General features: G+C 46.8%; 1 protein-coding gene and 2 non-coding genes across 9 annotated transcripts in view; 2 read left to right on the forward strand and 1 right to left on the reverse strand.

Annotated features, from left to right (window-relative positions):
• Positions 1 to 59: 59 nt before the first annotated feature.
• Btn1a1 (butyrophilin subfamily 1 member A1) overlaps positions 60 to 14,542 on the reverse strand; it is a 27,852-nt gene continuing 13,369 nt past the window's right edge. Inside the window, exons 1-9 of one of the 7 annotated variants that reach the window (XM_055608031.1) lie at positions 12,632 to 14,517; positions 12,236 to 12,300; positions 7,398 to 7,524; positions 6,688 to 7,035; positions 4,134 to 4,415; positions 3,383 to 3,532; positions 2,872 to 2,892; positions 2,753 to 2,779; positions 60 to 2,382 (exon numbers count right to left, since the gene is read on the reverse strand). In XM_055608031.1, the coding sequence (XP_055464006.1) occupies positions 1,718 to 2,382; positions 2,753 to 2,779; positions 2,872 to 2,892; positions 3,383 to 3,532; positions 4,134 to 4,415; positions 6,688 to 7,035; positions 7,398 to 7,524; positions 12,236 to 12,238 (1,623 nt within the window). In that variant the 5' untranslated portion in view covers positions 12,239 to 12,300; positions 12,632 to 14,517 and the 3' untranslated portion in view covers positions 60 to 1,717. Of the gene's footprint in view, positions 2,383 to 2,752; positions 2,780 to 2,871; positions 2,893 to 3,382; positions 3,533 to 4,133; positions 4,416 to 6,687; positions 7,036 to 7,397; positions 12,301 to 12,631; positions 14,518 to 14,542 lie in introns of those variants that run through there. The other 6 variants (XM_055608035.1, XM_055608036.1, XM_055608033.1 and 3 more) reach the window with 6 other exon arrangements.
• Trnae-uuc (transfer RNA glutamic acid (anticodon UUC)) lies at positions 6,218 to 6,289 on the forward strand. Its single transcript has one exon. It is a non-coding gene; the product is annotated as a tRNA-Glu (tRNA).
• On the forward strand, positions 9,306 to 9,398 carry Trnay-gua (transfer RNA tyrosine (anticodon GUA)). The gene is made up of 2 exons: positions 9,306 to 9,342; positions 9,363 to 9,398. It is a non-coding gene; the product is annotated as a tRNA-Tyr (tRNA).

Here is a 14,542-nt window from a genome sequence, read left to right on the forward strand (position 1 = left end):
GTTTCACTTTAATCCAGGCTCTTTTATAGGGATAAATAAAGGAAAGTTCAGAGGCTCCCTTCAGCAATCAGACTTATTTATTTATTTATTTGGTAAAGTCCATGAGGATGTTCATTCTGGGAGCCAGAAAAATACAATAGAAGTGGAAGAGCTTGGATACACACACAGGCCGTTGACAAAACAAGTCCCATGCAACCAGGAGGACACTGGAGCACACACAGATAGAGCCGAGCTGCCCAGCTGTATTGAGTATCATGGTGCAACACCGGTGATCCCCAAGGCAAAACGGAATGCAGAGCAGGTGGGTAGGCTGCACTGGGCAATGGCACAGAGGAAAAGAATAGCGTCGAAAGGGAACTGAAGGTGAGGTGGTTAAACATTGCAGCGAGGGCCAGGAGAGCGTGCAGCTGGGACTGCCAGAACAATGACGCTACCTAAGCGTGCTGCATCAGAACGGGTGGACTTGCTAGGTATGGCGGCTGTGGCTGTGTAACCAGCAAGTGGAAGGTGGAGGCAGGGGTATCAGGAGTTCAAGGCCAGTCTCAGCTGCATAGTAAACCTCTATCTTAAAACACAAGCACACAAGCACACACACACACACCCTATCTAGTGGAGTCAATAAAGTGAAGTTGGGTTGACCTTCAGGAGAGGTCAAAAAAAGAGGAAGGCACAGAAAGGCCTGACCCATGTGTATCTAGCCCGGTAGTTTTTAGATTTTTTTTTTTTCTCCTCTGTTTTAACCCTGTCTGGTTCTCCAGCCCTGCTCATCTCCACCCCTCTCTGTCCCTGCCCAGCTTGCTCCCAGTGCTCCCAAACAAGCAGAGCAGTGTCCTCCACCCTACAGAATATGAGTTAGAAAATTTAAGATACAGTGTCCAAGACACATCCCGAAAGAGAAGGCTAAGGACCTTAAGAGCCAGAGGACAGGGAGAATGGCTGAGAAATGCTTCCTTCTGGGCACTCGTGTTCATGTTCTCACAGGTGCTGTAGTTACCTGAGCTGGGCCTGTACAAAACTGGTCAGCAATTAACCGTGACAGGGGAGGGGTTCATGTGGCCCTATCCCTCTCAGCGGAACTATTGGCTACTGATTGATTGTGGGAGAAGGGAGATCATTACACATGCTCTCTTGAGTCCACCAAACCTCAGTGGACAGCTCCAAATTTATACTCCCATGACAGCCCGTTAAACTCAGTATGAAGCTGTCAAAGAAAAAAACGTAAGTAATAAAATTTGAGATCTAGTCTTGAAAAACCCTAGGGAGAGGACAGGTGGATCAAGTTTACTTCATTTGCCTGCGATGTCTCCTCTAAATTCCTTGATGCGGTTGTAGCCTAAGAGCCTCTTTTCCTAGCATCCTGTGTATTTGTTTTTCCCTTGCCTAAAAACTGTTGGCCCACATACCCCTATTCCGTATGTTTCTGCCACGATTGCATGCCAGCCGAATTGCCTCTTGATCCCTCAGGCGATTGTACCAAGTCCTCCTATGTAGGTTGTGGCACTAGAAATAATTTAGGAATCACCTCTCTACCTCCCCAGTATTAGCTAGAAACAAATTACAAAGGCTCTTCTTCCTGCCTTCTCTGGCAGCAACATACGGCCTTTCCAAAAAGAAGTAATCACGTACTACGAAGAAGGACTGCAGGAAGCTGGCAACTGAAGATTCCTGAGTAAGGAAGGAGCCAAAGGAAGGGGAAGTTGTGGGGCTGTAATATTCTTTAAGGTGCCGCTTGGCTAGGTGAGAAAGGTATCAGTTTAGAATGGAGAGTATCTGTGTCTCTTGAAGAAGAGCCTTCCCCCAGCGGGGACAAGGGAATGTTGTCCTGGACATTAGCAGTGACCGTGATTTTCTCAGGGGCGTTGGCAGTTGGACAGATGGTTAGGGGCTTTTTACCACAGGACCACAGGCAAAAGAACGGACGGAGGGGACCAGAGAAAGAGATGCTAGGGAAAGTATAGATAAGAGATCCATCACTCATATTATAGAAGGAAACGTCTCCAGAGTCATAGTCCAGAAAAACTCCAACCCGACGAGGGGGTCCTGCTAACCGGAGAGGGGTCCGGAGCGGGGTGAGGGCCCAGTATCCGTTTCCATACAGCTCCACAGCCCAGAACCCATTATCAGGAGTCATGGGATCAAACCCTTTCTTCACCACATTCTCCCTACAGACACCGATGGCCCAGTCAGTTCTATCTCCCACCTCCACCTCCCAGTAATGTCTCCCTGAAGTGAAGGTCTCACGCCCTAACACGCAGGGCCAGGAGTCGAATCGCTCCGGTGTATCAGGCAGGATCTGACGAGAGTCTTCCAAGCGAACCGATTTTGAGTTCTCGTACAGGAAGAGGTGGGGGTGGGCTGTGTCTGGATCCAGAGTCACGTCAACTGGAGGCAAAGAGAGATGGCGTCAGCCTATCTTATCAGGGATCCCTGGTCTTATCCCTCCTGCCCGGAGACATGGCGCTGTAGGAATTGTAGGAGCTGAGGAGTCCCTGTAGGGAGCTGTTTGGCCACTCACTAGCAGTTCTTTCCTCCAGCCCCATCGCTTACTGACTACCGAATGGGAGGTTGCCGAAGGAGCTTTTCTGCTAGCCATCTTCCGTGGATGCCTCATGAAAAGCGCTGAGGCCGCTCATTGCCACCTTCCCCCTTTCACTAAAGACGGTGTGTTTGAATGTTCTTGTGTTCAGGCCTCTCAGTTCTTTGCCTCCCAGTGGAGGGCTTCAGAGGCAGTGAGGACCTCAGAACCACTGACCTTCATGTAGTGCAGTCTTTTTGCACCCTGCAATGTAAAAAAAAAGAGGGACTGTCAGTAGCGGGTTAACAGATAGGAGGGAGAAAATCGTGTGGGTCAAAAACAAGAAGGCAACTTACTGAGTTCTTCCAGCAGTCTCTCTGGAAAACAAACAAAAATTATATCAATGGCTTTTTATAGCAAATAGGAAGGAGGAAAACCAGAATGAGAAACACATAAAGAGACAACTGTTTAATCCTTGGTGCCCTGGTGTCAGAAACACTGCTGGCAAACCAGGAAAGGAAATGCTGCCAGTAAAAACAAAACAAAACAAAACAGAATATTTCTAAGAAATCATCTGGAAGGTCCTCCTGATTTAGGACTAGATCTTAATAATAAGAGTCTTCCTGGAAAACAGAGTGAGAATTGTCCCAAGGGCCAAAAGCTGGGTTGTGAGGGAACATCGGGTATAAAAATGACAATTAGAGCTGATTTTGACTCTGCCCAATTTTCTTCACGTTAGGTAAAGTTTCAGAAGGCTTATGGTTCCTTCCAACCTCAGCATCTTCTTATTGGAAGTCACCTGAACAGGCCTGAGTCCAACCTTCTCTAGAAGCTGTCCAAGAAGTTCTTGGGAGTGCTGTGACTTACCTTTAGAGCCAAATTCATTCTTCCGCTCTCTGGATCTTTCCTTGTACAGCTTCCACGTGAAAAATATGGACCCAACAGTGAGAAATCCTAGGGCTAGTATGATGATAGCCACAGCTGCTATCCAGGGAGTCAGCCTCGTCATGAAGGGAGCTTAAAGACAAAACAAAGAACAAGAACAACATTGGTTGGGAAACTGAATAATTTCAGCTTCTCTTCTGGTACCAAAGCAGGATAGAGATGGGGATGCCCTGGAGGGCCTCCCACCTCCCAAAGCAGGACTTGCTCATTCATGCTAAGCTTTTCAGAAAGATTTGGCCCAAGGACAAAAGAAAGCATGGAAGAGCCATTTGGGGTCAGACTATGTGAAATAAAAATTTAATGGGTCGCTTAGTGTTACAGAACCTCTTGTTAACTATCACTGAGGTAGTGGAGGTAAAGAAGGAAGAGGAAAGGTAGCCACACACAATGTAGAATGAGACTCTTTGGCTAACAACCAAGCAATGATTCCTGCTAATCTAGAGGTAAAAAGTTGGGAATGATGAAATAGCTTGCTTCCTGGAGGAACCTGGCAGCCTATATGGAGCTCCAGCATGGGGTGAGGAAGGGAGGAGAGGTTCGGGGAGGGCATAGTGGATTCAGGAAAATAATGTAGTCTCCCTGTTTATTGAAGGAGAAGAAGGGTCCAGTCAGGAAGGCCCCCAGGAACACAGCTTCTCTGTCACCATGGGAACCCAGCACTAATTCCACTGACCTGGTACAGAGATCTCTACTTCCTTCTCCTGGTCGATGAGGATATTCTGGATGCAGCAGGACACATTCCTTATGGAGCTGTCTCTGATGGTTATCGAAGCCTCCACAGTGAACAGGCCTTGCTCGTCAGGCTTCTTGGACTCTGATGTGGATAGTAACTTCTCTCCGCTGGCTGTCCTCCACTGCACCTGAGGTTCTGGATACCATCCCGAGGAGGTGCACTCCAGCTCCCTCTCTCCATTCTCTTGAGTTTTCATACTGATGTGAGGATCAGAGCCCACAGCTGTGGAGAGAGAGGCTGGCCTTAATCTTGCAGCAGACAGTTTACCAGGAGCACGATAACCTTAGTCTGAGAAAGACAGCGAGTAGGCAAGAGTGGACTGGGGTGGTGGGATCCCACTAGTCCTTCTGTGTGAAGACTGATCAATAAAAATAATGTCTTATACCTTACCAGAGTCGGTGCCTTATTGGGACCACAACCTTCAACATAAGCAAAAGTATGATGGGTAGACACGGAGGTGCCTGTCCAACCAGGAAGGACAGCAAGAACAATGGCTGAAAGGTGGCTTAGTTGCTCCAGAGTCAGGAAAGAGCTCTTGGTTAGAAGTGTGTATCATGACTTGGGGGATGGCACGACTATGGTTAGGATGTTTTAGCATGAACAGGAAAGTACTCTCCTTCTTCACAGGGTCTCATGTAGCTCAGGCTGGCCTCAACCTCATTGTACAGCTGAGGATGAAGTTGAACTTGTGACCCTCTTGCCTCCCCCTTCCCAAGCACTGGTGTTGCTGACCGTTTTCATGCTGTGCTGGAGATCCCACTCAGGACTCTGTGCATGCTAAGCGAGCATTCCTCCAGCTGAGCCACACCTCTTCTTCCCGAAAGACCACATGCTTAAGAACAGAGTTTGGAGGTTTATTGTTGGCTTGTTTGTTTTTGTTGGTTTGTTTTGCTTTGTTTTCTCTTGAGGTTTGTAGCTGATAATTTAACCTACAATGCCGACTCAGGAATTTTCTTAAATGGTTTCAATCCTGCCTTTCCTCACACAATTATGTCTGAACAAAAATCAACATAGGGCCGGGACTGGGGGACACACAACCGTAATCCTAGCACTTAGGAGGTGGAGGGAGAAGAATCAGGAGTTCAAGGCCAACCAGTACCAAGCTTCTGAGGGCATTTAATCTGCGCTTTTAATCTGAGCCTTGGAGGGGCAGAAACATGTGGATTTCTGTGAGTTCTAGGTCAGCCTGGTCTGCATAGCAAGTTTCCGGCTAGCCAAAGCCACATAGCAACATGACCTAAAGCTACTCTTCTCATCTGTTTAATCTAATTCTTTCCTTCCCTCTCTCTTTTCCCCTTTCCTCTTTTTCTTTCCTCTCCTTCCTCCTGGGCTACAGGGAATCATCCTTAAACAACACAACTCTACAACATTTTCTTTTTCAAACAAGTGTGTATGAGAATGTAAATTCATTTCATGAAAATAGCTATGGCAAATAGCTATCGCTTAAAAGTGTCAGCACTCACTCATAAACGATAACAGCTTTTTTTTTTTTTTTTTCCTGTTCTGTTGACCAGGTTGGCCTTGAATTCCGAGATCAGCCGGCTTCTGCCTCCCAAGGGCTGGGAGAAGGGAGGCCCTACCAGCATTGAGCTAAGAACAGTTTTATGTCTTCAAATATTGAGGTGGGTTTTTCTGTTATCTGAGACTGAGCTGTACGCTGCCTAGCTGCCCTGGAACTCAAGAGGTTCTAAGAAGCCAAGGTTGATTTTGAGCTTCTAATCCTTCTGCCTCCGTCTCCCAGTTGATGGAATTAAAGGCTGTCAGTTCAGCCAGTTGAATCATCATACACATTTGAGGTGTGTGTGTGTGTGTGTGTGTGTGTGTGTGTGTGTGTGATCACATATGTAATCAATTTCTAAGATGCCTTTCCCTAAAAAGAACACGAGTGCTATCTTTGGTACATTAAATACTTACCTCCTAGTTCTGATTTTCTTTCCTTTCCCAGCACCAAAGGGGCAGGTGTGTCATGCACTCGTTATGCTGTACTTGGGAGGAGGAGGCAAGAGACAATCGCACGTAGCAGTTCCCACATGGTCTAGCGGTTAGGATTCCTGGTTTTCACCCAGGCGGCCCGGGTTCGACTCCCGGTGTGGGAAGCTCGCTCTTTTGAGCTGCTTACCAAATCCTCGCACTGGAGAAAGCGCTTTTTTAAAGCGATCCTAAGCTGCGGAGCTGGAGCCCCTCTCAGTAGCAGCAAGTGAAAGACGTAAATAAAGGAGAACCAACAGGAAGTTAAGAAAGGCAAAATATGCACGTTACAAACACAAACACCGAGACGCCCAGGTTTCCTTAAAAGTATATACCGCCCTACTACAGGCAAAGTGCTCTTCGCTTATTATCCAGCTATATTTCGTTTTTGCATATTCTTGCTGGATACAGCTTTCCGACACACAATGCCATACACCTGTCGGAGGTTCCCTTCAGGGAGCGTCCCGGCGCGGAGTGACGAGGCGACGCGGCCCCCCACCCCACCCCACCGCACCCCAGCACCCACCGGACACTCTGAGGTACGCAGCGGCCTCCTCGGCGTAGCCGCCGCCTGTGGAAAGGCACCGGTACTCCCCCTGGTCCGAGACCCTGACGCCTCGGATCCGCAGGGTGGCGCGGCCGTCGCGGAGCCCGTCGGTCAGCAGCGTCGCCCTCCCGCGGTACTCGGGCATCTGCTGGCCCTCCTGCTCCCGGCCAGCCCGGTACAGAAGCACCGCCGGCGACCGGCTCCGTCGGAACCACAGCAGCTCCGCGCGCTCCGCGCTCGCGTTCGGGGAGAACTGACAGGACAGCTCGGCGTCGGAGCCCACTGGGGCCAGCACTGGCTCCTGAGGGGCGGCCACACGGAAGGGAGCTGCCGGGATAAACGGGAGAAGATGGGACGGTGGGTGTGATGGGTACAGACCAGGCATCCTTGAGCTCCTTGATCCTCTTGCCCTCAGCTCTCAGGGGCTAGAGCTACCGGTGTGCGCCACCGCCACGCCCAGCGTTCCAATACCTTTGGTTTAAAGGAAAAACAACGAGGGTCTCCCCACGTAGCCCCGGCTGGCCTGGCTATTTCTACGTAGCCGAAGCTGCCTCTGCCTCTCTTAGTGCTGGGACCGCCGGGGTGCACTGCCACCCGGGTGGATTCTGGTAAACCTCCCCACCAGGAGCCAAGCTGGGTCAGGGACCTTCCAACCTTGCGAGAAAGACAGGGCCAGGGCAGTGACATACCCGAATCCAGCGTGGGCAGTTGCAGGACCGTGAGCAGACAAGCCAAGAGGCAGGAGTTGCGGGGAAGCGCCATCGCTGACCTTGCCGGGGCGACAGACTCCGGGTGGAGTTCGCCAGAAGCTTGAGGCTAGGAGAGAAGCGCCCTGTTCTCCACCAGCTCCTTCCAACGCGGAGGGCTCTGTATTTCCCCTGAAGGGTAAGTGTCAGTCCGTGTTACAACAGCGCCTATCCGCTCCCCTCTCAAGTCTGGTCGGGCGTGCACAAAGTAGCAAACTCCGTCCTACAACCCTCAGTTGTCTACGGAAGGGATCTGTGAGGCACGGTTGCAACAACAGTAAAATTAAGTCGTACCGAGGAGAGTATTTTGTTCCTGGTGTTTAGAGATGACAATAGAGATAAAGCCATGGAGGTAGAAATGGTTAACATGATGGAGGAGGGAGATAGAGAGAGAGAGAGATGGGAGGCGGTGTTTCACACCTGTCAGCCCCCGGCTCCGGAGGGAGTTATGTAGTGAGCTACACACAGAGAGGAGAGAGGCAGAGCTGGAGACCTAGGAACGGAAAGCCTAGTCCAGAGAAGAAGCTGGGCCAAGAGAGCTGCGCTGTTCTGTGGCCGGCTGATCCGAGAGTGAAGCACCTACCAACCTCAATGGTCAGGGAGGATAAAGGAGCCAGAGCCACAGTGACCAGGTGAAAAAAGCTCTCGGTGGCCCCAGGGCCGAAGTTAAGAGTCAGCAGAAGGAAGTAGGTTCTGCGCTGTTGGGGAAGCCTGCCCCCAGGTGGCCGAGTGTACTTACTTAGGGGAGAAAAAAAGCTTTTCAAAGTGTGGACTACGGATTGGCGGTGGCCCACGGATTCATTACTCTCCGCTAAGAGACGGACATGCACATAATGCTAATTTATACAGTAAAGAGCTGGACTGAATTCAGGGAATGAGGACAAAAAGAAACAAGGCTTGAACAACTGAAATGAAACGTGAGGCCACCAGACAGTTAATTTACCTCCGTAGCGTTAGTTCTTTTACCTCACGTGAATTCAGTAGTCAGGAGTCATTCTAAGTTTAAGGGCAGCTTGGGCTACACAGCAAGATTCAGGCTTGCAAGCGCTACCTATTCAGAACAGAAAGAGGCTTGTTTTTGTCTGTTTGTTTGCTTTTAAAAAAAAATACTAATGTTAATCATATAGTTTTGAATTATACTGAGTAAGGAGCCACTTGGAAGAGTAATTGAAACAAAACAGGCCAAACAATAGGAGTCCAGAAACTAAAGTACTTTATCATTATATCTGTGAATAATTAAAGAGTTGAGTTCACAATGCCTCCAGCTCCCCATCGTTGATCTTTTCCATAAGATGTCTTCAGGAGCTGTGTGGATGGCCGGGTTCCACTGGACACCCACCTTCAAGATGGTACAACTGCACAGCTCACAAGGACCTTGAGCTTCATTCACCCTGCCAAAGTCACTCACAAGATCAGCAATTCCTTATTTGGTTTTTAATTTCCATTTTTTACAGAACAGCGGAAAAATAAAGGAAAAACAATTTTATAAACAAAATCACCATGAACCCATCGAATAATGATATCTGAAATATATTGTTCGGTACATCATAGAGACAATATTTAATCTTCCTGCATCATTCAAAACATAGCTAATATATAGGACATATTTGATATATAGGATATATTTGCCAAGATTGTGGAATGTTTAGTTTTTTTATTTTCTATTAGAAATGATACACTTATCATTTGGCAGAGCGCCCGCTAGCATTCACGAAGCCCTGAGTTTGATTCCACTACTGCTTAAAATCAGGTATGGTGGCTCATATCGCTAATCCTAGGTGTAAGTAGGAGGATCGAAATTTGAAGCCAGTCTGACCTACTTCAGACCTTTTAGAAAAAAACAAACATCATCCTTCGATAGCTCAGTTGGTAGAGCGGAGGACTGTAGGTTTAAAGCAGTAGTTGGACATCCTTAGGTCGCTGGTTCGAATCCGGCTCGAAGGACAAGTGTTTTGGTCCCTCACATTCCCGGAACGCAGAATGGAAGTAGTGACGTGACGCAAACAAAACAACAGTAAAAGAGTACAAGAACTTTTAAAGAAGTGCACTATTGCCAGCCGGTGGTTGCACACACCTTTAGCAGAGGCGGTCAGATCTCTTGAGTCCCAGCGCAGCCAATGCTAAGAAACCCGGTCTCAAAAATACAAACAAAAAAGACCAAGGCTAGCTACTTCAGTTATCCCCATAGATCGCCAGGATGTAGCTTGTTCCCAATCACGAATCTGATTACTATTTGCTTGATAATTAATATTCAATTTAATATTTAAGAAAATATTGCTATTTGCTTAAAATTCGCTACATGTTAAAGACTGGCAAGAAGACTTAGAATGTAACAGTTGCTGTATATCTGAATGCCAACCGGGAATTCTGTGTTCATCTTGTTCATACCTACAGGAAATGCGTGATAGTTTCGGAACTTTAGTTCTGAACTCTTGCCTCATCAGTTGTGGGTAATTTGTCTTTTAAAATGATTTATACAATACATTGAAATGTTCTATCCTAGTTTATCAGATTGGAGGACAAAGATATGATCAGTTGGGCTGGAGAGATGTTTCAGCAGTTAAGAACATGGATTGCTCTTGTGGAGAACCTATGTCAAATGGCTCATGTCCAACTATAACTCCAGCTCCCGGGGATCTGATACCCTCTTTTGACTCCCGGAACATCACCTGCACTCATGTGCACAAACACACACCTGGGCATACAAATACACACAATTAAAAATAATTTTTAAAAAATCTTTAAAATATTACCGATGAGTTAGGAAGGGTTTTTATCTGTAATATTTTCATCCCTTGGGACTTAGAACCATCCTGAGGCCGGGATTGTGAGGCTCTGCAGGAAGAGGCGGTAATTAAGCAGACATGGTGACTTGTACCTGTCATTCTAGCACCCGGGATGCTGATGCAGAGGGTCTGCCTGGCCTACAAAATAAGACACAGGCCAACCAGGGCTACACAGTGACACCGCGTCTCAAAACAATAGAGGAAAGATGGAAGGAAGGAAGGGAAAAAAAACACTGCAGCGGTCCCAGGCGTGTTCAGCCTGTGACCCAGAGCTGCACACAGTCACATAGAACCCAGTGTGACTGTGAATGAGGCCCAACATGAACTCACAGGAGGTTATTTGGCGTTCCCCCCTTCAATGGATAAATGACAAAGATGTCTGAACGGTAAGAGGTTGAAGAGAGGTAAAGCCTGTCTCTTTCTTCTTGCTGTGCCCTCATTGCTGTCCCACCGGCAGGCAGAACTCAGAACTGTGGTCATTCAAAGCAGCACTTCCAGATAATAGTGCTTCTCTTTCCTCTTCCAGAACATTCTGCCCCCTCTTGTCTGAAATTTCTCTTTCTCCCTCAAAAGTCATTTAAGGGCTGTAACTTCCAGAAGCAAAAAAAAAAAAAAAAAAAAAAAAAAACCCAACCAACTAACCAACCAACCAAACAAACAAAACAGCATTATTATTATTATTATTATTATTATTATTATTATTATTATTATTATTATTATTATTTTGCAGAGGGTGGATTGTGTGAAGCTGGATCTTATAGCCCAGGCTGGCATCTAGCACATTATACAGATGAAGATAACCTTGAAATAATCCTCCTGTCTCCATCTCCCAATTTTGGGATTAAGGTATATGAAACCAAGTCACTTTTATTATTTTATTTTAATTGTTTATTTCGAGACAAGGTAGCCTGATACTTACTATAAGTGATCCTCCTGCCTCAGCCTCCTGAGTACTGTAATTAATGGCACGAGCCACCATGCTGGTCAGTATAACTGTCTATCTGTAACTTGTCTGCATATTTCTGAACATAATAACTCGTTGATTCTTTTATTTTTATTTCTCTATACAACCATTTACATTTTGATGCCTTTTCATTGTGTGTGAGTGAGTTTGTATGAGTGTGAGTGTGTGAGTATGTGTGTGTGTGCATGCTGGGAATGGCACTCAAGACCTTCTGATGCTGAGCACATATGTTATGCTGCTGAGTTATACCCATAGGCTTCTGTAGCTCTTTGTCTTTTTCTGGTTTTGAATTGTCAGAGGATGGGGCAGCTGCTAGCTTTGTAACCGTTCTGGCTAAACTGGGCCAAGAGGAAGGACTGTAGTGAGGAAGGGCCATGCAAGCTCCTTGCTCTTACCTGGTTTTCTGTTGAAATTCATGGTCAGCTGTTCTTCTGGGGAGCACATACAATTAAGATGCGCCAGATAGGACTTTTGACATTTTGACAGTATGGTTCTGAAATCATGTTATTTACCAACCCCATGCATAGGGTACTATGGTGGAATTTGCATGTTTGAAGGGGGTGTGGAAATGAAGCGACAAGGAGATGACCTAGAGAAAAAGGTGGAAGGGTCAGCAGAGAGGGTAACAGGAGCCAATAGACTGAGGTTGGACTGAGCAAAGTAGACAGAATTTAGGGAAGGGATTAAACTTGAAACCTTCTCTGAGTTCTGCTCCTTGCAACCTGTGTGACCCCTGGTTACTGCTCCTCTGGTCCTTTCATCATCCTGTGGCCTTACTGTACAACTGGCCAAAGCAGGGCCATCTTTTTCCTCTGGATGACAGGCTGTGGGATGGGGTGAATAACGGTGGAGTCTGACGTTTCAGCAGCAGCCTATTCGTCTGTTATGAGGCTGAGGGCAGTGGTGCACACCTGTGATCCAGCATTTAGAAGCAGGAGTCCAGGGGTATTTAGGGATTCAAGGTCACCCTGGGCTACACAAGATCCAGACTCACTTAAAAAATGGCCTGCCCTCACCCCTCTTTCTCTTACCATTGCAATCACTCTGTGGACCCTGGTTAAACCTTGTCTCAGTTTGTCTTCACCAAAGGCAGACCCTGAAACAAAGATTGGGATGCCCGTAATTTATTGGAAAGTGATCTCAGAAAACAGAGAGGAGACGAGGAAGAACTAACAAAGGGTGAGTTTCTTGGGCCGCTACTGTGAGCTCAGCTTGACTAGGGACTCTGTTTTGAGACAGGGTCTCACTGTGTTACCCTGGCTGCCCTGAAGTTCAATATATAGATCTGTCTGGTCTTGAGCTCACAAGGAACCATCTGCCTCTGCCTTCTAGATGTTAAGATTACAGGCCATCACACCCTGGGGGCTCTTAAGTGACTATGTGGGACTAGAAACTCCTTGTCTCAGATCCAAGTGGAAATCTTGTACCTCATTGGGGCTTGGAGCATGATGTTCATCAGAGAGATGCCAGATGTCTTTGGGACTTCTCCAGGCAAACTGGGACTTTACAAAGGGATGGCATTCTTGAGACTCAAGAGATGGGAGATTCAGAAGACAGCTGGCTTTAAAGAAATAGAACACTATCCTATAAACTGTCAGTATCCTTAGGACTTCCCTCGAGCCCACTCACCACTGTCCCGTGCCAGCTCTGGGTCTCTGCTTCTCTTTACCACTGCCTCTCCCAACACTCTGTCTGAAATCCTCCCTCCCTTACTGTCAGCCAGAACTATGGTTCCTCCTAGTAACCTAGGGAAGAGGAAATGGGTCAGCTTAGAGATCTTGGGAGGTTGAAGCTGAGACTCCCCGTGAAGTGGCCCACGCACCACTGTGTGTGCCAATTCTGTGGTAACAGTGGGGCATAGAAAAGGCTCATTGTTCGGAGAACAACAAGGACAAGGAGGAGCCACACTCCTCCAAGTCTTTTTCTGAGTTTCTCTGGAAAGTGAGCAAGACTGAAAATTAATTATCAGGTGAGTTAAGGATGTGGAAACCAGTTGAGCGGGTTAAAGATGAGTTTCTGGGAATGTGTGCATAAAACTCACAATGAAGCAACTGTTTCCTCCTGTGAATGTCTGATTGCAGAAAAATTATCAGTGTATCATGAACATGCTCTATGTTTCAACTTTTATTCTTGGAAATCTGGGGGAAGTTCCTCTTGGCTTCAGATGTCTCAAGTTTGGAGCCAAGTTTGAGGTAGGTGCTGTAAGAGCTGGGAAGGTGTCTGTGGCTATGTGAATCCTGTTGGCCAAGGTCAACCAGCTATCTAACTAGGGTTTGTCAGCGGCTGTGGGGCCTGAATTGGGGCTCTACACTGGCCCTACAGCAGTCTGAGGAGTTTTCTTTTTTTTTCAGATCCTCAAGTGAAGATGGGATTCTTGGCTTCACTACAGAAGAGAACTTCAGGATGAGCCAGCACAAAGCAGAATGGAGTTTCTTGTAGGAAGAGATTTTAACATGGATTAAAATTTTAATTATGTTTGTTTATTTTTATTTGTTGATTGATTTTTGTGTGTCAGAGGGGGGTGAACACATATAGGTATTAGAGGGCACTTTCAGGAATCAGTTCTCTCCTTCATAGGGGACCCAGGGACTGAACTCTGAGCTGTCAGGTTTGGTGGTGAGTGCCTTTACCTGCTGATCTTTTAGTGTAGACTTAAGCACACAACTAATAGAGAGAGAGAGAGAGAGAGAGAGAGAGAGAGAGGCATCCTGAGAAAGGAAAAGACACAGTTAAGTATGAATGTGGGGATCTCAGAGAGTTACATTTATGTGTGTTACCAGTAGCCATATATATAATTTTAGTGGCTCTCAAGTTACATCTCAAGGGAGGCTAGGAAATATGTAACTTGAGAACCACTAAAATCATTTATATGGCTACTGGTAGGTGGCCCCTGTTGTGTCTTGAACAAGATTTCCATCTAATAAGGTAAAAGCACAGGTCATAAGGTTTGAACAAGGGGCCTAGGACATGTCCATTAATGTAAGGTAAGTTAATGTAACTGTGTTTCTTGTGGCTTTCAAAAGGCCATCTATAATGAGATCTAATCACGACTATTTTGTCATCTAACTTGAAACGTCTCTATATAAAGGAAATGTGGTCTCCATGTTGACATCCTTTGCAGCCAGTGTTAGCTGTGTTGGAATCCGTGACTCTCAGCTGGCAAGAATAAACTCCCCCTTCCCCCACCACATACTTTCCTTGGCTAAGATTCTGGAGGCTGCAACCTGTGCTGTGGATATCATGAGTTACTAAAACAACAATTTGTTGAGATGCTGCACTGGGATCTAAAGGGTGTGTGTGTGTGTGTGTGTGTGTGTGTGTGTGTGTGTGTGTGTGTG

Source organism: Psammomys obesus, unplaced genomic scaffold (assembly GCF_907164565.1).
Source record: "Psammomys obesus unplaced genomic scaffold, mPsaObe1.curated_primary_1811, whole genome shotgun sequence".
Lineage (NCBI taxonomy): Eukaryota > Metazoa > Chordata > Mammalia > Rodentia > Muridae > Psammomys > Psammomys obesus.